This window comes from Rhinatrema bivittatum, chromosome 15, assembly GCF_901001135.1.
Source record: "Rhinatrema bivittatum chromosome 15, aRhiBiv1.1, whole genome shotgun sequence".
Lineage (NCBI taxonomy): Eukaryota > Metazoa > Chordata > Amphibia > Gymnophiona > Rhinatrematidae > Rhinatrema > Rhinatrema bivittatum.
In genome coordinates, this window is record NC_042629.1 from 61,965,947 (window position 1) to 61,993,470 (window position 27,524).

A 27,524-nucleotide genomic window follows, 5' to 3' on the forward strand; every position below is an offset into this window, starting at 1 on the left:
TTAGCAGCAGTGGGGGTGATGGTGCCACCAGCGCAGTTGATTTGCCTTGGCCGGCACCGTCTGTTCCATTGCCCCAGAGCAGTCGGAATGGATCCCAGAATCCCCTTAGCTGGCCCTTAACCCCCCCAAACAGGGACAGCTACTCCCCCCAGGTACTCATATTCAAAGCTGACCATGTAAGTGACTTAGCCGGTTAGAACTTATCCGGCTAAGTTATGATGAATATTCGGCGGCACGGCAAAGCTGCTGAATATACGCAAATGTATAGGCACGGCCTCCCGGCTAAGTTTAGACCTGCTCTATGGGGTGTCTAAACTTGCACGTAGGCTTAGGTGGCTAACTCTGAATATCGGTAGCTAGCCATATAAGCCCTACAGCTAATTCGTTCTGCCCCGATCCGCCTGCTTTTGGTGCGTGTAAACTTTTTACCCACGTAAGGTTCAGCTAAGTGGCAGCTGCTGATCGCAGGCGCGTAGTCAGCGCCCATTCCTTAGCTGCATAAGTCCCTTTCAATGTGGGGCCCACAGCGCTTACCAATCCACAAGCTGACGGGAAACCAGTTTGCTGATAACGGCAAATGGAAACAGGATGCTGGGCTTGATGGACCCTGGGTCTGACCCAGTCTGGCAACTTCTTATGCTTTCAGGTAAACTGTTCACCGGGTTCCTCCTTGTAACTTAAGTTTTAACTTCGGCAAGCGGCTGCAGATTCTGTAGCCGTGGGCTTTCCTTCCCCTTCACACGTTGAATGTGGGCTGATGATCTGGCACAGCAGTTTGTGGTGATTCACGGCTCTCACGGTCTGGATCGGGGTTCGATCTAATCTTTCTTGGTGGGAGAGGATGCAGGAATACCAAAATAACGAGATTCCTTTGCCCGGCTCCGAATCTCCCGTAGAGTAGCACCGCTGCTGGAGCCTTGGAGCGGGCCTGCATTTTAACTTGGCAGCCGTCCCTGCTTCTGAAGACAGAGTGTAAGGAGACCACTTTCACGCCTTCCCGTTCATTTCTCGTAGATGTACTATTTATTAGCGTGGATCTACAGCGACTACCGTGCCAGATAACTGTTCTCCTGTCAATTGTGGGGCTAAACGTCCATATATATTTCATGTTTTGGATTGCAGCCGCAGGATCATCTCTCAAAGGGGGGCGGGGGAGTTGGGAGGGAAGGGAGGGGGTTGGGACCGGGTCAATTCAAAATACAGCACAAGTTAATATGCCCGGTGTATTTTTATTGTTCCAAATTTTTCAGCCGGGATATAACTGCAGTAAAGTGTTAGATCTCTGCTTCATTTGGGTCAAACGTCCCCTCAAAGCCAGGCTGAGAGCACAGTTTTTGTTTTGAGTAGCCAGCAAGTGTAATTACATTCTTCTGGCATGTAGGAGACCAGGTCTGACTTCTGTTCCTCTGGTCATCAGGGGCTGGGAGTGCGGCAGAGGCGGCATGTACAGTCCCTGCCTCAGCCCTGGGTGAAGCAGCATGGGAATATCCCAGCCATTGTCCAACAGCGACACCTACAGATAAGATTCAGGATGCCTTCACACCCGGCTAAGAAGGGCGCTGTGGTCCACGGCCTCTCTTACTGAGGACTGTGTGGTAGAGGGGGAGGAGGGAGAAACCCCCCTGATGACCGTGAATGAAGGCCCACGGTGCCTCAGCATTTAGCCCACTGGACCCAAAGCTAACGGTGAGGTGGATATCTGAGCTAGGCCAAAAGTAATCTTGTTTATATCACCGTCCGTGTTATTTTGTGCAGTTGCTGGCCCTATTTTGCATTTGAAATAGAAGTTGTACACTTTTTTTTTTTTTCTTTTTTCACAGGCAAGTCTGGCAGCCAACAGGCAAGGAGCGTCTCCCAGCAGTAATGTGCCCCAGCAGTCTGCGTCCCAGCAGCCCACAGTGAGTGATGGTGGGAACTGCTACCCGTTCCTTAATCTCAGACAAGCCGGCCAAATATCAGTCAAGCTTGGGGACCTCACCAAGAGTGCACCTTCCAACTATAATACTACAGAGGTTGGCGTGGAGCCAGTTATTAGGGAACGGCTATTTACCCTTTCAGAAAGGATACTCCATGATGATAGCAGATTGGAAATATTTAAAGAAGTAGTTTTTTTAATCACCACATAATTAAGCTATGGGATTTCTTGCTGGAGGATGTGGTCAAGGCTAATAGTATAGCCAGGTTTATAGAAAAAGGATTGCATGAGTTTCCGGCAGAAAGGTCCATTAAGAGTTATTAGCCAGGTAGACTTGGGGTTCACCACCTCATTTCCGGGAGGGGATGGATCTGCCCGGTACTTCCCAGTGATCCGGATTGGCCACTTTCAGAGACAGGATGCTGGGCTTGATGGGCTGTGGGTGACACCCAGCACGGCTGTTTTTGTTATCTGCTGGCGTGGTTCCCTGCGGCGCTGTGCAGTGATCTTATGCAGCCTCTTGGCGAAATTCACCCCAAAAAAACACTTTCTTGGGGTATGGCAGTTTCCTTCTGCTCCTTTTGAACTCCCAGTTGAGTCGTGATGGCCCTGTCTTTGGGCCACGGTGCCAGGAAGTCTTCATGTCTATCTCCCCCTCCTCCTTCCCCACCCCACAAATTCACTTACCCCAGCCATTGCGCCGACAGTCCTCTGCCAGGAGCCACATATTGCACCTCTCCCTGGAGCACAGTAACAGCACACACACATATACACACACATATACACACACACACCCCCTGGCTATCTGCTTAGTTGACCTTTTAGAACACAGATCTAAAACTATAGGTATGATTGCCCCCAGTAAAGCTCTGCCATATCGAAAAGCCCAAACCCACTCACACAGGAACCAAAACAAGCTGGAAGAAGGCAAGAGCTGGACTGGCAGAAATCACTCCAGGAGTCGATGCAGATGACGCCAAGCGACCTATTGTGGAGCCATTACTGGCGCAAAGAAGGCACCTGCACTAGGATAATTAACCAAGGAAAAGCCTCATCCAGGGAACTCTTCTGGGCAGTCCATAAGCTCCCAAGATCCACCCCCCCCCCCCCCCTCCCTGCCGCTCTCTCTGGCATCAGAAATCCACTGTAACAAACCAGCTACATTCCTTATTGATGAAAATGCATGCACCAGGTCAGAGCTGGATGCAGATAATGCAAGGAAGCTTGGCTTGCTCCCTCCCACATTCTCACCTCTGCCCTTCTCACTGACCTCAGAGCTACGCATTGCCATGAGGACCCTCGCCCATCTTGGGTAATCAAGCAAACCAAAACAGGGGCACTCTGTCATCTTCAACCCATAATCCATGCATCTTTAGCAGGAGGTCACCACAAGACTGCCTAAAATAATGTATAATAAGACCAACTTTAAAGAAACCCAACCTGGGCCCGTATGAACTGAGTAACTACCGCCCATATTCAACCTTACATTCCTAGGTAAAATCAGTAACCACCTTCCATTTGTTTCTCAATGGGGGAAACGGAAGCGCGTTCAAAAAGGGGTCGATTTAAAAAAAAAAACCCAACCAACTTGCGGTTCCCGGCGTGTGCACATGGACGCAGCTATTTCATAACACGCGCGCGACATATAAAATACGATATCCGCGCACGTGCGGGCAGATGTCTGTCACGCGGGCAGTGGGAGGGGATCTTAAAAAAATACGCGCGGCGACGCAGGTGGGCTTTTCCCAGTTCCCTCCCAGTCCGCTTCAATTAAGGAGTGGACTGGGAGGGAACTTCCCTAACCCTAACCCTATCCTTCCTCCCTCTTCCCCTCTCTTCCCTGATCCCTAAACTATCCCTACCCTTACCCCTTTTTTTTCCATACTTTCTTCTGCTCCGGGGGAGAAGTATCTTCCACGCACCAGCCGGCTCCCAGGGATAGCGACTAAAGGTGGGTAATAGGGCCCTTCTGAAAATGCGTGCGGCGCACGCAACCCCCGTTATTTACACACGTGGCCCTTTTAAAATCAGGCCAAAAGGTTCTGCATTGGTGACCTGGCAGAAAATCACGAACGTATGGCCTCTTCAGATATTCTCATCAGATCACCTGCTACTCGTATGCAGATGACATTCAGCTGCTGACCTCGCTCGGCCCAGGCCCTGTCAAAACAAAATTACCAAGCTGAATGAGGCCCCGATGTAATAAGATGCGAGTAAAAAATGTCTGCTGAGCTTCAGTGCACATTTTCTTTACTCATGAGCTAAAAAAGTGTTAACTGCTGATGGAGTGACCTAATGGTGTGCTAATGCATTAGGAGTTAAAAAAAAAAAAAAAATCATCCCCACACAAACCTAAAATTGTGCACAAACAAAATAACACGCATAAATCACAAGGCACACAAGCCGTGGTTTATGCGCATCGTGTGCAGAAAACACGATTTCTGTGCATAAAAGTTGTGCTGCTAGAGACCGTAACTTTAAAACGCGTGTCCAAGTATTCGCGTGAGCAGAAATATGCATCAATTTTAAATTGCGCGCCCATTTGCACACGCAAGGTTTTAAATACACCCATCCCGCGTAGGTGTGCGCCTAATTTTAAGCAGTTACACGTGCAAGCATACTTCCCGCACCTTCCTTAGGACCCTGTTGGCTTTGACGCGCATAGGTGAGCGTATTTTAAAACATGCTTGCGTGAAGGGCATTCCCAGTTTTACCAATTAGTCTTCCAGTTTGCCCGGTCCGTCTCGAGGTCATCCGGACCTCTCTGGCTCTTCAGCCTGCCTTCCCCCCCCCCTTCCAGTTTACCCAGATTTCTTCAGAATTACCCCTCATCAGAAGTAAATATGCGCGTCTAACAGCCGGCGGCGCACTGCGGCCTTTGGATTAAAAATACACATTTATGCCTGTAACTGGCCCCGCCCCCGAAATGCCCCGACACGCCTTAACTCCACCCCTTTCCCCCGCGCGTTTGGTTGTTCGCGCACATGCGTCTACGCGTGGAATCGGGCCGTTTTAAAAATAGAAATTGCTTGCGCTCGGCCCAGACGCTCACCTATATGGGCCTTTTAACGCAAGTTACTTCTTTTAAAATTCACCCCAAAATCTGTGCCTACGCAACATGAGTAAGGACCATAAGTGCACAACATTTGCCACCAGGCTGGACCCAGGACTGACAGACTTAACCATTCCAAAAGAATAAATACAAAATTGGAGGCTTTGACAAATATTCCTCTTTGCTTCTATTTATTCATTTGTGCAATCATTCATTGCCAGCAGCTTCATTCTCCTTTGGGCCTCCATCTCATCTGCAGCCGGCCTTTACTGGCTCTGCAGTGCCGCGAGCCTTCGCTCAATTTTCAGCCAGCCTTCCCTACCTTTCCTTCCTCCCCACCCCAGTCTAATCCAGTCTAATCCTCGCAGGGATAATACTGGGCCAGAAACCATAGCTCCCTCTGAAAGCTGGCGCTAGTGAACTCTGAATCTGGCCAGTAGGCTCCACTGAACCTCCTTCCCCTCAGACTCTTATAATGCTTTTCAGCCTTTATTTAAAAGCGAAACGGGGTAGCAGGAGAATTGCAATGTTAAGGTGAATATCCAAAGACTTGTTAGCTTCTGAGAATGATTTCTGCCCTTTTTTTTTTTTTTTTTTATCTGGTGCCTTCTGTCAGATTAACCTGGCTGCATCCCCTGCTGCTGCCCAGCTGATCAGCCGAGCTCAGAGTGTGAATTCTGCCACTGCCACCACCTCAGGGATCACTCAGCAGGCCGTGCTCTTGGGGAACACCACCTCGCCGGCGCTGACGGCCAGTCAAGCACAGATGTATCTTCGCGCTCAGATGGTAAGCGCTTCCAGCATGCTTTGCTGCTTGCCGGGGACAGTGAGGGTGGTGTGGCAGGGTCTTTTGGGAGAATGGGCTCCTGCTGCAGCATGAATTAGATTGCATCATCCGGTAATGTGCAGTCCTCTTACTTGTTAAGCGCAGTGTCCAAGGACAGGAGTAGGAAATGGAAAATGGATGAAAATAGTTGTGAATATATTTTTCATTCCCTCTCCCTCTGGACTCTGAATACTGTGGCCCTGGGAGACGCTGTGGAAAATGTCCCTCTGCTGATAAGTCACTGTATCAAACTGAGGTGCTCACGTGGGGGGTCCTTCTGTGACTGCCAGCCCGCAGTTAGTTACTGCCTGGGGAGAACTGAATGCAAAGGTTTCGGTGCCTGACGATGCTGGCTACATGTCTGATGACTCCCGTTATACAGAAAACATATTCTGAACATTCCAGGCAGTAATAATGTATTTAAAAACTGTACACCGAATCATACAAAGCATTCTTCCTTCTGTGCACTGACTTTTCTCACCAGTACACGTCATTCACCAGCGTTTATTTCTTATTAATATTTATCTATTTATTTATATATCTATCACCCGCCTATAACATGGATGTGCTAGGCGAGGAATAGCTCTGTGACGGTGCATTAACTGTATATTAGGATACAAAACAAGCTCTTAGATTGCCAGAAGGCATAGGAGCTAATTTGTAAATACAGCGTATAATGAATGCAGATGTGAGATGTTGATTCACAGGGCAAGGGGACCTTATTTTCACCATAGCCCTGCCGTTCCATGGAAATAAGTCTTTGCTTTTACCAAATGATTAGCGATCCAGACAACCCTGAAAGTGGCTTGCGCTAAAAAAACCTGTTGCGCCGGGGCCGGAGGCTGCGTTCTGATTGGCTCCGATTGCACCGGTGGTTGTAACACCATGGGGTTGTGCGGCAAGACATTAAACCCGCCCTCTCGAGCTCCCCCCACCCCATCGTGCTGGATCCTCCTTGTAGGACGGCGATGAGGAATCTCTCTATGGAGTCCTTGGAACTTCATTCCATGCCAGGCCAGACTCGCATCTCATGAGTACCAGTAGAACTGGCCACGCGGGACTTGCATGCGACTGGCTTTGCCACGTCTGCTGGAGAAACCTCTGAACTGGGCTCTGCAACTTTGTCCCCCTGGGGGATACAAGCAGGGTTGCAAATGAACCTGGCTCTTAGAGCGAGTATATGGAACCTATCCAATGATGGTTCATGGTGGATATCCAGATCTTATTATGAGGACCAGAGTGGCAGAGCCCTGTTGTAGGGGTGCCAGATGAATATTATGACACGACCGGGATGAGAGCGCGTTAGATTGAATGTCCATTATACCAGCAGATGCTTCCGTCTAAGCCTCCTCTCCTCCAACAGGCTCAGCTCTTGTGGATACTCAACTAATTTTGTTGCTGATAGGAAAGATGCCTCATTCCATTTTATAGTGACATTATTTCCTGTTATTAGGGCAAGCTTTTGAAATGAAGTTCTTCCTTATGCAGTGTGAGTTGCTGTGGTTCTTGCCATGAATACCCTCAAACCCAAATCCTTGTAGTGTTTTGTGATTATTTTCTAAACATTGTGGTCATTCTATGCCATTATATACTATGTTACTATATAGAATGTAAATTTCCATGGAGTGCCAAGTTTTTTAAAATTTATTTTTGACCAGGCCTTTTTCTCCTGGCACCTTTTGCATTTCCAGCTCAGTCTGAGCCAAGCACAATGAGCCTTTGTTTGCATCTGTCTGGGGATTTTTTTTCCCCCTTGTTTCACAAACATACCTAGTCCAGGCATCGCAGCAACAGTCATGGATTGGTGGCCATGCACCCAGAGCTCCCTCCAGAACCCTAATCCGGCCACTGGTTGTCTTACTTAAGCAATGACCTTGACTCACCTCCTCCCCCAGGGGCTATGACTGTTGCCTCCACAGCATCCCCAGCCCCCAAGCGACCCAGAGAGCGGAAGACCCAACTCGAGGGTCGATCAGGAGACCACCTGCATGGCAGGTGCACAGCGCTCGCCACTTTAGCCACCAGAATCCCACGTTTTAAAAATTACACTCACTCCTGGAAGTTTGAGAGGAATTTTGTTCTTTGAAATCACATTTTGAGGCTCTGTCTCCTAGCTGCTTGAGATTATAATAGGGCTTTGGATGCTGATCGATTAAAATGTTGGAATATGGTTGGCTGGCAGTGCTTCGTAATGTCACATCCATGTGACAAGACCAGATAAAATCTAGTCTGACGTCACAAATATTAAAAATCAAATATCACCGTGCTTAGGTGGGAGCCAGACAATTCATAGCCATTTAAAAAGCAGGGCCCATTAAAGTGATCCTTGTTGATGGGCTGCATTTTGAAGACGGAGCGTTCCTGTTTTGCTTTTACGATGCCAAGCATCAACTCTGCAAAAATGACCTCTTTGTCTTAAACACTTCATGTCGTCCGGGGGGGCCCCTTCGATTACCTCCTGGGGAAAATGTGCTCCCGAAAGCCACAGGGTGATTTATCTGAAGGTGCGATGAGTAGGCGAGCCATGACTTGAGCTTTGCAAGGTGTTTCCGCTGAGCAGTAAATGAGCTTGCTAAAACAGTGTCTCGCTTAATTTGACCTGCTATCAGATGAAAGCCATAAAATCGAATCTTTTACATTCATTTCCACTCATGGTACAACAATAAAACACAAGCAAAATATCATAAAATACAATATAAATTACTAAAAATTCCGGACTGCCTAATCTAATAGAGAAGCTATACACAAAGCCACCCCGCAAAGATCTCCTTTTTACACAGTGACTTTCGCCAATATAAAGCTGTTTTGGGGGCAAACGCCACTCGCTGTGTATTGGGTAATGACTTCAGGGATTCATATGTTATGTTGTAGTATGCGTAATCCGCTCTGGATACGTTTCTTTCAGGACGATGCAGATTATAAGAAACTTGTAATAAATGAATAAATAAAATAACCATCCTGCCATAAATGCGCTTCTCATGCTTTTATCCCTTAAGCTAATGTCACAGCTCCCCCTTTGCTGCAGCCATGTTTGGAAGGGAATGCCGCGTTGATGAGGATCGCCTGGATGCAGGGTCATTCCCTTCCAAAACAGGACTTCTCCGGGGAAAGTTGGGACACTGCAGAAAGGATAGAAAGAAATAATTAGGAGCTGGGTGAATATTAGCCACTGCGGGGTGTACTTTTAGCGGCATTACGCAGTACACAGTGAGTAACGTTCTCGCTAAATGCTCGTGGAGGGAATACTGCATCTTTGTCGCATGCCTTTGGTCTGCATATCATGTCTGGCTCTAGTTGTGCCCATTGGATCCCGCTGGCTCTGTTGTGTTCTGTGTTGCAGTCTCTCCCCTCTACTCGTGTTTTATATTGAAATATAAATGTTCAGAGCATAGACTCCTCCCTTTCAGAGTGCGATTAAGTGTTGGGGGGGTGAGAAGCAAGCTCAGAGTACAGGGCGGGTGTCACTGGTGAGTTGGGGGTAAGCTGGGTGGAGCTTGGGCCCCAACCCCTCTGTTCATGAATTAGGAAGGAGCAAGGAGAAGGGAAGATTTAGTTATCACAATTCAAGTCATGACGCAATGGCGACACCTAGTGGGCTAAATGGAGAATGCATGCATATCAAGTTTTGGGGAGAGTCACCATCCGTAGTCTCCCTAGCCACAGACTGTTGCTGCAATTGCTGGGCTAACTGGAGAGTGAGTGTGCGTTAAGAGGGAGGGGGGAGAGGAAGTTGGAAATGATGGCTTATAGCACAATAGCCCCAGTTGGAACTAGTTCTGGTTTGATGTGGATGCTCAAAGGAGCGAGAGCAAACACATGGGCTAAACTGCAAACCAACCCTGAACTTTTCCTTATTTGACAGCTGCTTTTAAAAAGGGGCCATGTCATGTCCACTCCATTCCCTTCACCTGCCATCGCAGCGTGCACCGGTTGAGCTGTCTTCACAGTAGCCCCAACATCTTAATCGCAATCTGAAATGGAGGAAGTTGAGGAAGCTGGACTGCGCCACGAAGCTCCAAGAATGCACGTCTGGGCCTGTCACCGCTTGACATCATCCGCGTCTAAGTCCATTTTCAGAAGGTTAATGGGCACTGTGCGAGGTGTCCCTTTATAGTATAAGCCGAGCCACTCCATGCAGGTTAGAGGGAAGCACTGAGCTCCCCTTCAGTCAAACTGATTGAAGCCACTTTGTCATATTCATTACCTTTCCTTCCTCTGTATCCCTGAGGGCGTGCACAGTACAGTACCAGATGAGCACGCTTAACAGAACTCAGTTAACAGATGCATTAAATAAATTAGCAGGAGGCCTAACATATATGATAAGTAAGGGACTCCTCTGACCTGAAGAGCTTACAGCACAGGATATAAAGTAGATGTGAAATGTTATTGCACTTATGCTAACCATGACTGCAATAACTTGGTTAAATTCTGAAATTTAATCAAGTCATATGTTCCATCCTACAATTTTTAGTTTTATTAATGTCCCACTGCCTACGAAGGGGTAAGATTGCCTACTAATTTTTTGGCTTTTTCTGTTAAATCAACTGTTATAACCAACAAAACGGTGCACGCTCGGTTTGTCTGCTCTATCAGGCTGGGTCTGGGATTAGATTTGTGTCCTGTGCCTCTGATGGTGTCATTTTATGTTTGCACAGTGCTGTACTGCAAATTAAAATTTAAACCACAGTGGCCACAAGAATACTACTGAAGAAAAGAAAACGTACAAAATTATATATTATGCCTTAGAAATCAGATGGCAGTCCACCTGTAGGACAGTTAGAAAAATATCTTAGAGCTATTAACATGCGGACGGTTTCTATTAAGTTAGTATTAAATTTTGAAAAGAGAGCCGACTTAAGGGAATCCACCCCTGCGTTGGCTGGGTATAGACATTATCATGGGAATGCATAAACCTTCCTTTGTTAGAAGTTTGGAATCTGGGTGTCTTATTAGACACCAGATTAACACTAAAAACTGTAGTAAGGGCAGTGTTTTATAAATTATAAAAACTGTCAGGCCATTAAAGTTCTATATTTCTGGAGATAGTTTTAGACAGGTTGCTCAAACCCTCATCTTGTCAGAGTTAAGACTACCATAATGCCCTTTTATGCAGGGTTACCAAAAACCCTCTGACGTGAGTTACAATTGATTGAAAACGCCGCAGTGAGGGTCTCGGGTACACATGTCTCTGATAGTCTCACCCCTCTGCTCAGGGAATTATGTTGGCTCCTGATCCAGCAGCAAGCTCGGTTTAAAATGCTGGTGGCCATTCGCAAGACCCTTTATATGCAGAAAACTTCTCATGTCTCCGGGATCTTTTGATTTGTTGCATTCCCCACCTGTACTCTGCGATCGGCGGGACAGGACCAGCTAGCTGTTCCATCATTACAGGAACTTACGCTCCAGGAAACATGCTCCAGAGCCTTTTCATATGTCAGGCCAACTTTGTAGAAGTTCTTGCCTTGTGCCCTGAGAGCAGAAACAGATTACTTGTGATTTCGGAAGGGTGTGAAAGCTTATTTATTTAAGCAAGCCTATAGACAGTTAATTTTATTGTAATTTTAATACGCTGCTATTTTAATGATTTTCCGTCGATAAGTAGGCTGAATTAGGGTGACGTCAGCGACGGCGCTCTCGCAGACATTCTCCTCTCTAAGTTAATGTCTTTGAACTACCGCGCCTGCGCGGCACTTCCCACGCAAAGCGCGATACCCGTCTCTTCAATTTGTTTTTTTCCGCGCTCAGGCATGGACGTGTTTGTTCTCTCTGCGTGTCTCTTCAGGTTTTTTCCTATCCTTATTTCTTCTTCTTCTTCTTCTTCTTCTTCGCGTTAGCGATTTCTCAAACATCACTTTTCAGTGCTACAGTGTCAGGCCCCCAAAAACCCGGCTTTAAATATTGTCAGTGCGGACACATAACGTCCGTCACTGACAACCATGATTACTGTAATATTTGCCTAGGTCTAGATCATGGCCAGGCAAAATGTAAAGATTGCGGCCGCATATCTCCCAGGGCGAGGAGACAGAGAGTGACAAAGATTACCAGCCTCCGAAAACAGGAAGGTGCCTCGTCAGCTTCAGGTAGCTATGCACCCTTATCAAGGTGCTCCGTCTACTCGTCTCTGGGGCATAAATCGTCCTCTCATTGTGTGGCCAGGAGGGCCTCTTCAGAAGAGCCAAGGGGAAAAAAGCACCTGATTTCTTCAGGGCCTGAGGTCGCAATGGCACCTGAGAAGCCCAAATCTGCTCCAGGAGACCAACCTCTGAAATGACCCAAAGGGGTTGCGTCGACAATGCTGTCGGAAGATCAATGCCCGAACAAGATACAAGATGCTTCGAAGATGTGCAAAATAGCGTCAGAAAAGAAGTGCAACGATGCACACGACGCTTCGGCACAGGTCTCGACGCATGAAGCATCGACTCGGGTCTCGACGCATCAGCGCAGGCCACGATGCACAAGTCAGTGCATTTCTTCCAATTCCTCTCATCTCAAGAACAGTTCAGAAAATGCTACGAGACAAGGCTTGCATGAAACTCATAGCATCCGCGTGGCCGAGACCACCCTGGTTTGCTTATCTGGTACAGTACTCCACGAGTGATCCATTAGATCTCGGTCAAGACCCAGATCTCTTTAGTCAGAAAGAGGGCTCCATTCTTCATCCTCCTCACTCCTTTCTCCACCTGACGGCTTGGATGTTGAATGTGAGATTTTACAAAGCTTAATTCTTTCAGCAGATATTCAAAGGGTTATCATAGCTGCAAGGAAATCATCAACCAGGCGTAACTATTCCTTCAAATGGAAAAGATATGCCGAGTGGTGTCAGAGTCGAGACATTAGCCCTTTCTCTTTCACACCCAGAGAAATCTTCACTTACTTACTACATCTTTCCAAGTCAGGGTTAGCGACATCGTCAATTAGAGTTTACTAAGTGCTATTGCTGCTTATCACGAGAGGATCAAAGACTATTCAGTAGCTTCTCACCCTTTAGTTTTCGTGTTTCATGAGAGGACTCTTTAAGCTTCATCCTCCAGACGGTGCCCTGGGATTTAAATGTGGTCTTGTCAGCTCTAATGAAGCCTTCCTTCGAACCACAACAATCTGTACATTTGAAATATCTCACTTGGAAGGTGGTTTTTCTTATAGCAATCACCTCGGCCCGAAGAGTGAGTGAGCTACAGGCATTAATTCATTCCTCTCCCTTAATACTTAGAACTCATCCTAAATTTCTACCTAAAGTGGTTTCAGCTTTTCACATTAATCAGGACACTTCACTTCCCATCTTCTTTACCAAAACACGCAGGAACAGAAGAGAATCTCTTGCTCCAAACCTTGGACTGTAAAAGAACTCGGCCTCATCGGCAAGCCTCACAATTATTCGCCTCGTTCAACCCTAACTTGCTGGGAGTAGCAGTCTCCAAAAGGACAGTCTCCAACTGGCTTTCAAATTGCATTCAGTTCTGTCATTCCTCAGCTCATGTGCCCTGCTCCAGTTCAGTCACTGCTCATCAGTGCAAGCCTCAGAGTCCTCCGTGGTACATCTATGAAATGTTCCCAGAGAGGACATCTGCAAAGCGGTTACTTGGTCATCGGTTCACACCTTTACCGCACATTACTGCCTTGACCAGCTAATGGCTTCAGACAGCAGTCTGGGAAAAGCAGAGTTATCAAGCGTGCTTAGCCAGAAAAACATGTCCACGGGGAGTAAGAAAAAAAACAACCCAGTTCTACTACTATAAAAAGATCTTTGGGGATGGTCACGCTACCTGATTTGAAAAATGTTTTCCCCTTATGCTTGGGACACCCAAATAGCATGGCTAATTCAGCCTGCTTATCGATGGAAAAGAAGCAAGTTTGCTTACCGTAAAATGTGTTTTCCACAGCTAGCAGGATGAATTAGCCATGCGTGCCCTCCCTCCTCCCTGGACTTGTCTCTGCTCTTCCTCTCATAATGCTATCTTCTCGCTTTCTCACTAACTGAAGAGACGGGTATCGTGCTTCGCGCGGGAAGTTCAAAGACTTTTAACTTGGAGAAGAGAATGTCCACGAGAGCACCATCGGTGACATCCTGGTGGCTTAGCAGGAAACCCTGGGTCCTGCTGCTCGGGTCAGCTGGAGCTAATGCAGAGGCAGCGCTCACCCCACCCCAGCTAAAGTTAGTCACTGCAGTGCTTGGACTATAGTAGGGAAACCACAGGTGGCCACCAACCAAGGCGCTTGTACCTTAGCCCTAGCCGGGGTGGGTTTCGGTTTGAGCTGGACCTCCAGAGTACCAGGTGTTAAGCTATCAGGGTGAAAAGAAAAGCAAAGCAAAAAGGAAATCCGATCGTACCATTCCTCGTTGTTTGATATTGCTGATGGCTCGCGCGCTCTCTCTCTCTCTCTCTTCGGGAGTGGAACGTGAGGTTTGGCAGTAACAGCGTTCTGGAGAGCGAGTGGCACGGTCCAGCTTCCTGCCCGGGGGGAATCTCTGACCGCTGGTTCAGGCTATGAGCTTTCCTGCTTCCATTTCATACCACGATGGCAGCTGTGACTGGCCGGCGACAGTGGCGGTGGCAGCAGCAGCTTGGATTGGCTGACTTGATGTGGCATGCGTCTTTTTTTGATTCTGCAATGCTATTATTTTACTTTTTTTTTTTTTTCTTTTCTTTTTTATTTGCGCTTAGGTAGTTGGAACGCTCTCCTTTTTTTTTTTTACTTGATGTCACGGAAGGGCTGAACTGTGAGGGAAGAACATTGCCTCCAGTATGTTTACTGTGCTTTCACTTTATATTTTGGAGGAGAGTTTGTGTTCTAGCCATTACAGTATTAAATTGTAAGCACTGGGTGACCCTGGCCAGGTTATTTTTGCTGCCTGGGTACTGAGCTGTGTTAAAATGAACTTGGCTGCTGTCTGGGGCTTTAATGACTGATGTTCCTAAATGATGAGATGCACGATGCGATTGCTTTGCCATGGCCACCTTAAGGGAAGCACAGCTCAGGCCAGCCTGTAATGAAAGGGGGCAGTTAGCAGAGGGGAAGCCCCACCCCCCTCTTCAACAAAAGCCTAACCGGGCCCAAAACCCTGTACCACCCCCTCCTCCCCCTCGAGATGCAAAATTAGGGGCCTCTGGGCTCATAATCCTCCCTTCCCATTCTGCCTTTGACCCCACTCACCCCTCAAAAATGCCTCCCAGATCTCCACCGGCAGGAAGGAGTTGATTTATTTCATGCCAGCAGAGATGCCAAACCCAAAATTGTGCTGCTGGCACTCTGACTTGCACCCCAAAACCCAACAGCAGTACCAATGTGCATTCAAACAACCCACGTTAATGCATGTCAGTACATGAGCTTTGGCTAATGTCTATGTTAGCATGTTTAATGCACACATATCTCAGTGCGGATTAGTATATAGGATCCTTTATCCCCCCTCTGCCTCAGTCACTGACTCTGTGTGAGCCTGCGGGAGTTACTTTATCTCCCTGTGCCTCAGTCACTGACTCTCTGTGTGACCCTCTGGGAGTCACTTGATCCCCCTGTGCCTCAGTCACTGACTCTCTGTGTGACTCTGGGGGGTGTCACTTTATCCCCCTGTGCCTCAGTCACTGACTCTCTGTGTGACCCTCTGGGAATCACTTGATCCCCCTGTGCCTCAGTCACTGACTCTCTGTGTGACCCTGGGGGAGTCACTTGATCCCCCTGTGCCTCAGTCACTGACTCTCTGTGTGACCCTGGGGGAGTCACTTTATTCCCCTGTGCCTCAGTCACTGACTCTCTGTGTGACCCTGGGGGAGTCACTTTATCTCCCCTGTGCCTCAGTCACTGACTCTCTGTGTGACCCTGGGGGAGTCACTTTATCTCCCTGTGCCTCAGTCACTGACTCTCTGTGTCACTCTGGGGGAGTCACTTTATCCCCCTGTGCCTCAGTCACTGACTCTCTGTGTGACCCTCTGGGAATCACTTGATCCCCCTGTGCCTCAGTCACTGACTCTCTGTGTGACCCTGGGGGAGTCACTTGATCCCCCTGTGCCTCAGTCACTGACTCTCTGTGTGACCCTGGGGGAGTCACTTTATCCCCCTGTGCCTCAGTCACTGACTCTCTGTGTGACCCTGGGGGAGTCACTTTATCCCCCTGTGCCTCAGTCACTGACTCTCTGTGTGACCCTGGGAGAGTCACTTTATCCCCCAGTACCTCAGTCATTGACTCTCTGTGTGACCCTGGGGGAGTCACTTTATATCCCTGTGCCTCAGTCATTGACTCTCTGTGTGAGCTTGGGGGAGTCACTTTACTCATTGTGATTCCGCATATCTAATTGCAGTTAATCCCTTTTAAGGAGCTTCGATGCAGCCTGCATTCTAGGAACATTCCCTCCTGACTGTTCACCCTAGCAGTGGCTGCATGTTTCTTTTTTAACTGTTATACTGTAAAGCATATTGGATCCTGTTTGAATGAAAGGCATCTGATTTATGTTTTTATTATCTTTCTACTGGTGCCCAAATCCAAAGATAAGTGAGTTCTTTTGGAATTCCCAGGCCACCTGGTGCTGTATTTGGAGCTATCTTGGACTCCCTTTTTGTTGTTGGTGCCAGTGATATGATCCCTTCAGCCAGGCTTCAGACTGTCCTGGCATTCATCAGCATGGGGATGGTGCTGAAGTTATGGATAGAAATGAATTTGGTTCTATAATTATTTCTAGCATACTGTATAAGGCTTTTTATACACAGCATTGTTCAGTTCACAAGATATGTACATTGGGTCAAAGTTTATATCAACCTTTCCTAGAAACTATGTTCCCAGGTGCTTTAGAAACCAAGAAACATACGGCCAACTCCGGGGTGGAAATAAGGTGTCAGGTAGGAGTGCACCTCACTGCTCTTGAGAGATGTGGGAAGATTTAGTGGTTAAGTAAGTGAAGTGCTGACTGATGGGTGGCGGGATGCAGACTCCAGCTTGCAGATTTCAAAGTTTGACGGAACCGCCCTAAGGACCGAGGCTGATAGTACCTTGGTCACTGGCGCTAATAAAGATTCTCCTGTGGCTCCTTAAGGTAGATCTGTTGCTTTCAGAGCCCCACAGGTACAAATCCTGGCTTTCCTAAAACACATCGCCTCACAGCTTCTCTTTCCAGCTCTTCTCTTACGTGACCAAGGACCTAGCGTGACTTCCAACTACCTTCAGGCAGAAGTTTATTTCAGAAACTAATGAAACGAACCTGTTGAAGGTTTTTTTCACTGTTTGTTTTTTTTTTTCTTTTCTTTGCCTGAACCAGCACTGGGTGAGATAAAAAAAAAAAAAAAAAAAAGGCAACACACATTTCATGTAATTTCCAGGCCCAGCAAAGTAACCTTGTGCAAGTAGCTAGGAGCCTAGGCCGTGCTGTTCCTTTATCCCCTCAGCTCATCTTTACTCCCACGGCCACCGTTACAGCTGTCCAGCCAGAGGTCAGTGCGGTACCCACCTCCCAGCCATCTACCAGCACAGCTCAGGTAAGGACAGTGTCTTCAGCCTTACGCTTCACTCTCACCGCCTGGGATCCTTTGTGGACAGGCATTTCGTATGAAGGTTTTGGATAGGTAGTGGGGGTGGAGGGGAGGGCTCTCTGAAATGCTTCGTTTCTGTTTTTGGATGAATAGTGCTCTCAGAATGATTTTGGGTGCTTGTCTGGATGATGATGGGTGATTATCTTTGATTTTGGGATGATTATGGGTGCATGCCTTGATGTTTTACATTTTATTTTCGAAGCTCTCTCTTCTTCTTGAAATAATGTGTGTCCTCTTTCCTTGTATGTCAGCTGTTGTGCGTCTGTGTCTCTTCATGTTCTGGGATGGATGAGATGAGGTGTTTGGATATTTCTAATGAATATCTCTTAAGGATTTCTATTCGATAACATCCAGTCTTTAATAGCTTTTGGTTGGGCATCAGGGATGTCTGTTTTCTTCACTTTCACTTGTTTGGATGTTTTTGGTTGAATGTCTCTAGATAATTTTGTTTGAGTGACCCTGAATGACTTTGGTGTGGATGTACCATGTTTCTGGATAATTTTGGTTGGTGCTGCTCTCTTTTTCTCGATTTGATGCCTCTGTTTTGGGTTAAACATCTTGATCTTTGCATCATTTTGCCTGCTCATGTCTGATGTCTGCTTCTCAGTGGTTGCATAACACAGTCAGGTTGTAGTGGGCACTGTGGAGCAGAAGAGACAACCTGCAGAGGAGATATTAAAGCAAGGCCCTGGTCAAATTGTATGGTGTGGTGCCTGTTGTAATCCTTGCAAACTTTAACGAGATACAGAAAAATCATTTCACTTCAGTCCAGTATTTGCAACTAGTGCAGCACTGAGGAAAAGATGCTGAACCTCACAGTATACACCCTGGAGAATTACTCTGTTATTTTGTAACCTAGTTAATACCACTTATTGCTTTAAAGAGCAGTAATGAATGTGTGCACGGTGCCTTCTTGTATCAGTTCACCTTAGGTTATTGCTCATGGGCTTATGCTATCCTCCAGGTCTGCTCTGCTCCTGAGGAATTTACAAGATAAGCTGCAATAACATTCAAAACCTTATGGAATTTTGAAAATGCACACACATAAGCAAAAAATAATTCTTGTAGCAGGGGTTAGTTGTATAAGAAGGAACGGGCCGAGACTGAATGGAAATGATTTGCAAGGCATGGAGAACGGAAGACTTTGAAACGGACATTGGCCGGTAGAAATGCTGGGCGTAAAGTTATAAACCAGACCAGTCCATGTGTTTCCATTCAGCATGCATGAGACCAGTTTTGGGAATTGGGAAATCCCATCCTACCTCCCCCCCCCCCCCCTGCTTATTTCTTCACGGACAGGGAGGTGGATGCGGCAGAAGTGGCGGAGGCAAAAACAGAAACCGGGATGGGGACAAGCACAGAGGATCCTTAGTTGTGAGGGCAAAGCCGGGGATCAGCCGGGGCGTCTGCCATTGCACCAGGAAGGAGATTGGGCACACACATTCCTTTGTTGCACAGATTTTTTTGCTTGCAAAACCTGTTTCTCTGGAAGGGGTTTTTCCCCTTCCTGAAGTTGCAAGAAGGTAAATCCTTGCCATTAAAAAAGAAAATAAAAAGCACAAGTAAACAGACTTGTATGCTTTTTGCAATTTTTTTGTGCTCAGGACTCAAAATAAGGGCCAATACACATTCAGTGGAAACATCTTAGATGATTAAACACAAAATGAGACATTTTATTACAATAAAAGGGGAATTTAAAATCGATGAATATTTGTCCTAGTGTAATGTGGCTTTGCTTCTCTGGAGGGGGGAGTAAAATTATCTTTTTTGTTTTGTTTTTTTTTAATTAAAAATCAGAGATCAAATGTAATGCAGAAAAGCAAAGGGCACCAGATAAGATTTAGATTTTGAGGGGCGATTTATTATGATTGGCTGTGAAAGATCTTCTTGGAAATTCTTGGCCCCATATTGTCATTAGCGGGCACTGGTGCACCAGTGACCGATAAGGGAGTTGTTCTGCTTTCCTTGCTGGTTTTTACCACGTGAAGGAGGGATTTTTTTTCCCCAGGCAGTGGTATCCTCCTGCTTTTAGGCTTCAGCCAATTTGCAGCCTGCCCCATTTTGAGGACACAATACCATGAGCCTTCTCTGGCTTTTTTCCCCTAAATTTTAAAAAATACCTATCCTCTAGCAAGCACACCCTCGCTGGGTCAGTCCTTTGGTGTGAGAGGCACGGCCCAGTCCTCTCCAGAATATGCTTCAAGCGAGCCCTTGATAAAGCCAGTAGGGGTTGTTGACGGGCAATGACATGGACTCCCTCACTCCTGGGGCTGTGAATGTTATGTGCACAGGGTTGCCAGCCCCAGCCAGTCTGGGGTTTGGAAACTGAGCCCAAGTCTCCCACTTGGTGGCACAGAGCAATGCCTCAGGCTATAGGGCCAGCCCTGCGGTATGAAATTTTAGGAAGCCAAGTTTCAAAATGCTTGCAGAGTTAGTGTGTGCCTAGCAAACAGATTGGCCAGGTAATGCCCCCCCCCCCCACCCCAAAATAAAAATAATGGAGAGTAGATTGACATCCTAGCCTGTCCTGGGATTGTCTGAGGTTGGCTAGGTTGAGGAAGTCTTGTTGGCCAAAGAATGTCTGTGTCTTGTCCTTGAGGTGGTGGACTCTGTACTGTTAATGCTGCTTGTTTTCTGCACTCTGTTCTTCATCCTCTACCCAACTCCAATCCTTGGACTCAGGTACAGAACTTGGCCATAAGAAATCAGCAGACCTCAACAGCACAAGGAGCCAGTACCTCCCCACTGCAGCTCCCCAGCCTTGCCATGAAACCCGCTGTAAGCAGCAGCAGCAACCAGCCAGCCCCCAGCGCTCCACATGGCAAAGCGACGAGCCAAGCCACCACCCCAGGAGCCAAGGCTGACACTGCAGACACCCTCAAGAAAGGAGACCACCACTCCTTCCCCACCAGCTCAGAAAATAAAGGGAACGGTATGAGCCGGACCGCTGTGCCTGTGACGGCCCATTCACTCATTACCCCAGGTAGGACCCTTAGAAGAACCTGATGCATGCCAAGCCCGCTAGAGATGTGGACGGCACTTTGTGAATTTGTATAGACCATGCCTTGAAATGTAATGCGCCATACTCTTGATATTTTGGAAACGTACGTGAACTGCATTGGTAAAGTACTGAGACGTGTTTGCGATGCACTGTTAATGCTCCAGGAGCAATGTACACTGCACTGGTAATGGCTTGCATATGTTAATTTGTCTGCAATTGGTCTTTGCATGCATGTTGGTTTGTTTTTTTTTAATTTATTTAAAAAATGATTGACCACTCACTGGTCCTAACTGAAATACTGCCCAAAAATGATGTACAGCTGCAGAAAACAAATAAATTACCATACATCTAACAAAATGCAATAAGACAAACAAATAAAACGCAGCAGGGAAAAAGGCAAAGGCAGATAATTCTCGAGACACGGATTGATCCAGTGCCAGGAATGCCAGGCCCCAATGGAACATTCTATTTTCCACACCCCTGGAGGTCATCAGTAGTTCAAGCCCAACTAGTTCGAGTCTTGGGAAAAGGCCCATGTCTTTTATTTTTCCATAAACGCGGCATAATTTCATTCGAGCCATGGCTTCAAAGGTAAACCTTTTCATAACTAGGTGGGGGACAGCCGTCGAGAGAGCCCTAGCTGTAACTCTGGCTTTCCTCGCCGCCTGCCTCAAGCATAGCTCTCACTCAAGGGCGAGCCCAGCTCTGCCTCCCCCCACAGGGGCCCAGGACCAGTTCCTCTAAATGCATGAAAAATGAAGGACATCAATTTAAAGTGAGCTGGAACCTTAATGGGGAGCACGTGGAAGGGGTGTAAGAGCGGCAGTACACCAATCTGCCGTGAGTGCCTCAAAATCAATCTGCGTGCATGCTTGTGCGTCGAATGAGGATGGATATGTGTTGGACTCAGCTGATTAGTATGGCAAGTCCTTCCTGCATTACCAACCATCCATCCGTCCCTGGGCCCGATCAGCATCTCAACCCGTGCAGGAAACCTGCCCTCTTAAGGCTCTTTGGTTGCTATAGTGACGGAAGGCCTTTATTATAAATACATGAGGAGCTCACGGGTCTCCAAAGCCACGGCGATGCACTAAGCCTCTGTAGCTGCAGGCAGGCATGGTTCCCAGCTGGGGGGGATCTGTGGCCACATCCCGTTAAAGAGACTGGCAAGAAAACGTGTTCCCGTCCTGAGCCTGCAGTCGCACAGAACAGAAGGCTAAGACGTGTCCCTTTCGTAGATGCAGGTTTCAGGGCAGAGAATTCCAGATCCTGGTACACAGCTGTGTGCAGTGCGGTGATACGGGGGTGACTGCTGATGCATGAAAGCTGTGACCCACTAGGCTGATGGATTTGCTTCCTTATGTTCTACCCCATAGTTACTAATCCTGTTGCTTTTGGTAGGGGTAGGGGTGGGGGTGGAGTCCAGTTAGGAAAAAAAAAAAAGGTAGGAAAATCTCCAGCAGTCAGGCATTATGTTTGCTTCTGTCTTCTTCGTTGCCTTGGCATTACCTTTGCTTCTTAGTGCTGCCTTGGCTTTCAGGAGCACAGGCAGCATTAGTGTCATCCTTGCTATCAAAAGGAAGCAGAGTGGCAGGAGATCAGCAGGATTGGTCATGTTCCCTCATTAGCATAAGCCTCCCCTAGTTACATCTCTTGTGCCTGCCCTTATTCTCAGCAGCCTCTGCCAACAGTAACTGCATCCCAGTGCTACAGCTGTCAGTTTTGCGATGACATTTCTGCTGCCTTTGGATTTAGACACAGGCAACTGCCGTATTTTGAAGGCGCCAGATATCCAGGCCAGCTTGCTTTAGGGCAGTGTGCAGACATATCTTTAATGGTGCACCAGTAGGCACTCTGCCTATGGGCACCAAAATCTTAAATCCAGCTCTGTTTACTACCCAGACCGTTCTTGGAGAGAAAAATGTCTGCTTCCAGACTCAGGCGATTGTAGTGACACCGGCACCCTCTTCCATGCCCTTCTCACTGGCAGGGCTGGACACCAAGACCCTGGCGATCTTTTCTTGACCGAGAAGTGGTGCCAGCACGGCCATCTGCTTTGCTCCATTCTAGGGATTTCGGTACTTGGTGGGAGTAGTGGGGATGCGCCGTCTGTGTGAGTTTATAGTTGCGTTGTTGGTTTTGGGAATGGCGCGGCATAATGGAGACTTTCCTGATGCCACAAAAGCAGCCGTGGATACTCCGCTTCCAGTTATTCCTTCCTTCTCCCCAGAAACATTCCAGAAAAAAATGAATCTCTTATTTTGTTACTGCCACCTTGTTTGCCAAAACCGTGCCAGCAGAGTACCTTTGCTATGTAAGTGGTACATTTGTAAGTGATTGCTCTTGTCTGAGTGACAGTCTCCATTCATATCCACTGCTACCTGGTCCTTCACTTAAAACCAATTGGAGGCCGGCCCAGGTGGCTCAGTGCACTGCCGCATTCCCAGATTGGGCCTTCTAGACCCAAGGTCAACTGGGGATGCTGTGGAGGCTGCATTCACACCCTTAGAGGGATGCCAGGGGGAGGGGGTCATGAGAAACACCTAGCAACCGGCTATAGAGCCTATGGTATTAGGGTCACAGAAGGAGACCTGGTGTGTTCATTTCATTTATTAAAATGTTTTATAGCCCACCTGGCTCCCACATAATTATATTTGGTAAAACTGCTAGGCCTAAAAATAAAAAGGAAGGAGGGAGGGAAAAAAATCAAGAAACCTAGTTTTGCAGTGCTGTTGGATAACTCTTGCTGTAGACATGCTGCCGGCACCACCTGTCCACTCGATTCTTCCCAAACTGAATTATTGGTTTTCTCCCTTTCTCCCCTGTATTTTATATTTTTATGAATAATTCTTGCTATCCGCGCTCTTTGCCCCTTCTTTTATTAAACCCTCACTGGTGTCTGCCGCATCCATCTCCTCCCAGGTGGGCTGTGCGCGCAGTAACTGCACGAGTTGGGCCGTCGTCGCAGGATGTGCTGCACACTGGACCTGCGCCATACAAACATTTTTATTTGCAAGTTGCTGGTTTTCACGATTGTAAGCGCAGTAACAACAACGGGGGTAAAGTTCATGCATGGACGGGAGCAGCATAACATCTCAGTTTGGGCAGGCGTGGCAATCTGACGTTTTTGGACAGGAGGCCTATACTGAGGGCGACTTTCTGCACGCCGTGGGGAGAAAAAGTTCCACGACCATTTAAGCACAAAAAGAGGCGAATCGTCAACACGCCCTCCCTCTTAGGCCAAAGTCTGCTTTACTTTTTACCTGCAGATTTTGGTCTGAACCTGCAAAGCCGACTGATGCGTGTAAATCCGCTTTGAAAAATCTGTGGGCGGGTGAAACCCGGCACGAAGTTACTTGGCTCAAGGGCGGCCGGAACTCTGTGCACGTGGATTTGCACGAGCATTTTCCGAAAATCGAAAGTGTGCAGGGAAACCCTGCCCCAGCTCTGCCCACTGAACCCCTGCACGTAAAAGAACATGCGGACTCTTGTTCCGTACTTTATTTTTACGTGCCTGGATCCCCAAACTGATCATCCAATGCAGATCGAGCCCAGGTTGACTGTCTGAAAGCTGCTCTCCCCTGATGTGGCTAAAAGCAGGCGCAGTGTTCCAGAACACCTGAAGGAGAAGTGTTCCCGGGGTGGGTGTTTGCTGTGGATTGTATTTTCAGATCTATGCATGTTGTTTTTCCTCAGAAAATCTGCCCTCTCAAATAGCATGTGTGAATGCTCGTGGGTCCTTTTTGCCCCAAGGCAAGTTCTCCAGCGTGAATGGTCATGTGCACTTTTTCTCTTTGAAATTTGGTGGCAAATTCTGCAAGCAAAACTTTTGTGTGAGTTCATCCTTCTGTGGGCAGTTTGAAAGTTACCCCCCCCCCCCCCCCCAATATCAAATGCCGATGGATAGATAGCGAAGTGCCACTACCTCAGCCAAATAACATCAGCAGGTTTACGCTGGGAGGCTGAGGGTAATCAGAGCATCTCCTCCGAGCCACGGGCCGGCTGAGACAAAGGTAAGAGACGCTTCTCCGACTAACTAGATCTGGTCACGTGCAGAGGAATCTACTGCGATAGACGGTTTTGCTGAAACATGTCACGTTTGCATGCATGCACGGATTACTGTGTTATGCCACTCTTGCACATCAGTCAGTGAATGGCACCTCACATGCTGGTGGCTTGCACAACTGTATTTTTTTATTTGATTTTATATTCTGCCTTTCAGGCACCTCAGAGCGGCTTACATTCAGGTCCTGTGGCTATTTCCCTGTCCCCAGAAGGCTCACAATCTAAGGGGTGCATTTTTAAAAGCCTGGTGCCTGCCAAAACCGGGGGATATGCGAGTATGTCCGGCCGGCGCTCGCCGAGCAGATTTTAAAAGCCGCCGTGTGCGCGCGTTGTCTCCCGACACGCACACAAATAAGCTGCAAAACCAAGGGGCACGGGCGGGGCGTGGGCGCGTACGTATTTACGGGCACAAAACACACGCGCCGGGGTCCCCTGCCGCCTAACCTGACTACCGCTATGGATGGCGTCTTGAGTAGTAAAATTAAAAAATCTAGACTAGTCAGTGGGGTTGTAAGGGTTGGTGCTAGCAGGGTAAATAAGAGGCTATTTAGGAAGTCCTATCCCTTAACTGGGCAAACTGGTAATTGCGTCGGTGCAGGTATCTACTAAAATCCCCCCCCCCCCCCACTCTCACTGTACAGGCGGCATCTGCACGCACACGTCAGTATAAAATTGTGCGCACATGTACGCGCGTACAGCCTATTTTAGACCATGCGCGCATATGCGTGCATACGTTGTATGTTAGAATATGGCCGGCTCCTTTGGCGCGAGCCTGCATATACGTGCATATGTTGTATGTTAGAATATGGCCGGCTCCTTTGGCGCGAGCCTGCATATACGTGCATATGTTGTATGTTAGAATATGGCCGGCTCCTTTGGCGCGGGCCTGCATATACGTGCATACGTTGTATGTTAGAATATGGCCGGCTCCTTTGGCGCGAGCCTGCATATGCGTGCATACGTTGTATGTTAGAATATGGCCAGCTCCTTTGGCGCGAGCCTGCATATACGTGCATATGTTGTATGTTAGAATATGGCCGGCTCCTTTGGCGCGGGCCTGCATATACGTGCATATGTTGTATGTTAGAATATGGCCGGCTCCTTTGGCGCGAGCCTGCATATGCGTGCATACGTTGTATGTTAGAATATGGCCGGCTCCTTTGGCGCGAGCCTGCATATACGTGCATACGTTGTATGTTAGAATATGGCCGGCTCCTTTTGGCGCGAGCCTGCATATGCGTGGACATGTGTGCCCGCGCGGCTTGTTCAAAGTTACCATCCCTGTTTGTACCTGAGGCAGAGGAGGGTGAAATGACCAGTGCAAGGTCACAAGGAGTGGGGCAGTGAGATTTGAACCCTGGCTTCCCTGGTGTGTTGCCCTCAGCCTTAACTACTAGGCTACTCCTTCGCTCTTTAACTGTAATCGGTAAATATTTGCAGATACGTTTTGTTGTTACTGTCAAGTGCACGGTATCAAGGTGATGGGACACCACTTGTATGTCTTACTCCTTCCAATTTCTGGTTGTATGACATGGACCAGGTCAGGGCACATTTTGCAGTTGCCTGGTGCCGCTGCTGTGCAACGCCTTGCCATCTGTCCCATTAGATTCAGAGCCCAGGCGTTGATGCAAACAGGAAGCGTGTTGAACCTTAAAAGGCAACTGTATTACCCCGGCTCTGCTTCATCAAGGGTGGGGGGGTTAGCAGCACGTTCGGTGGCCTCATGCCAAGCCTAAAGCAGGGCTGCTGGGAGCTGAAGGAGATGGAGCCAGTTCATACTTTCAAAGGTCTGTCCATACCTGTTGGCTTCCAATCTTACATCCATACCAGGACAAAAAAAAAAAGTCATGATGAAAATAAAAAATAAAAAAAAGTAATCATAAAAATTTTAGGCAGCAGGTAAAACACAGCCCACAAGCTAAGGTAGTGGTACTAGAAGGTGAGCAGACAATTCAAATCTGTTATGCTCTCCCCCTCCTCCCAGTACAGGGGCCCCCCACAGAAATATATATCTGACTGGTCCATATTGATGGAAAATCATACACCAACAGACCAACCTGTCTAACATGATTTGTAAATCTTGTGCAGGACCTCAGATTTTGTAAATAAATCAAAGCTTGTTTTTTTCCCCTCTCCTAAGGATGGCAGCACCCTGTGGCTGTTTGCAGAAACTGGTATATTTTTATTTCAGGTTTATTTTATCAAGCGGCGTTTTCTTTAGTGACATTTTATATATTCTGATATATTTTATTAGTTTTGAATTGGCTTCTACATTACATGTGTGGCTTTGTTATATGTTTACCTTCTTTATCATTGTGTTTTTACTCTATGCTTTGTTCTGCTGTTATTTTAGGAGGTTGTCAGTTTTGTGACATGTCTATGCTGCCTTGGGCACGCGTGGTAAAATGGCTGATAAATTGCTCCCAGGGCAGTGGCTGAAAGGAAAACTAAAATAAGTGTTTCATTACCGTGTTTTTTCAGGGGGGGGGGGGGGGGGGTGGAGTGTTAACACCATGATTTCCTCCTCTTTCAGAGTAGTTAAATCTCAAGCGGATTGTGATAAATTGCAGGAGGAGCTTGTGACACTGGAAGATTGGGCTTCCAAATGGCAGATGAAATTTAATGTGGATAAGTGCAAAGTGATGAATATAGGGAAAATTAACCCTTGCTGTAGTGACATAATGATAGGTTCTACCTTAGAAGTTACCTCCCAGGAAAGAGATCTAGGCATCATAGTGGATAATACATTGCAAATTGTCGGCTCAGTGTGCTGAGGCGATCAAAAAAGCAAACAGAATATTAGGCATTATTAAGAAGGGAATGGCAAATAAAATGGATGATGTCATAATGCCTCTGTATCGCTCCATGGTGAGAATGCACCTTGAGTATCATGTGCAGTTCTGGTCACCACATCTTAAAAAAGATATAGTTGCGATGGAGAAGGTACAGAGAAGGGCTACCAAAATGATAAAGGGAATGGAACAGCTCCCCTATGAGGAAAGGCTGAAGAGGTTAGTGCTGTTCAGCTTGGAGAAGAGATGGCTGAGGGAGGACATGATAGAGGTGTTTAAGATCATGAGAGAACTTGCATGGGTAAATGTGAATCAGTTATTTACTTTTTCACATAATACAAGAACTAGGGAGCACC

At 47.4% G+C, this 27,524-nt stretch overlaps 1 protein-coding gene across 2 annotated transcripts in view; it reads left to right on the top strand.

Annotated features, from left to right (window-relative positions):
• The window catches only part of PHC2 (polyhomeotic homolog 2), a 147,921-nt gene that overhangs the window by 62,857 nt on the left and 57,540 nt on the right, over window positions 1-27,524 (top strand). For both annotated transcript variants that reach the window (XM_029578654.1, XM_029578655.1), the window contains 4 exons: window positions 1,821-1,898; window positions 5,584-5,754; window positions 17,167-17,256; window positions 19,993-20,293. In XM_029578654.1, coding sequence (XP_029434514.1) covers window positions 1,821-1,898; window positions 5,584-5,754; window positions 17,167-17,256; window positions 19,993-20,293 — 640 coding nt within the window. The remainder of the gene's footprint in view (window positions 1-1,820; window positions 1,899-5,583; window positions 5,755-17,166; window positions 17,257-19,992; window positions 20,294-27,524) is intronic.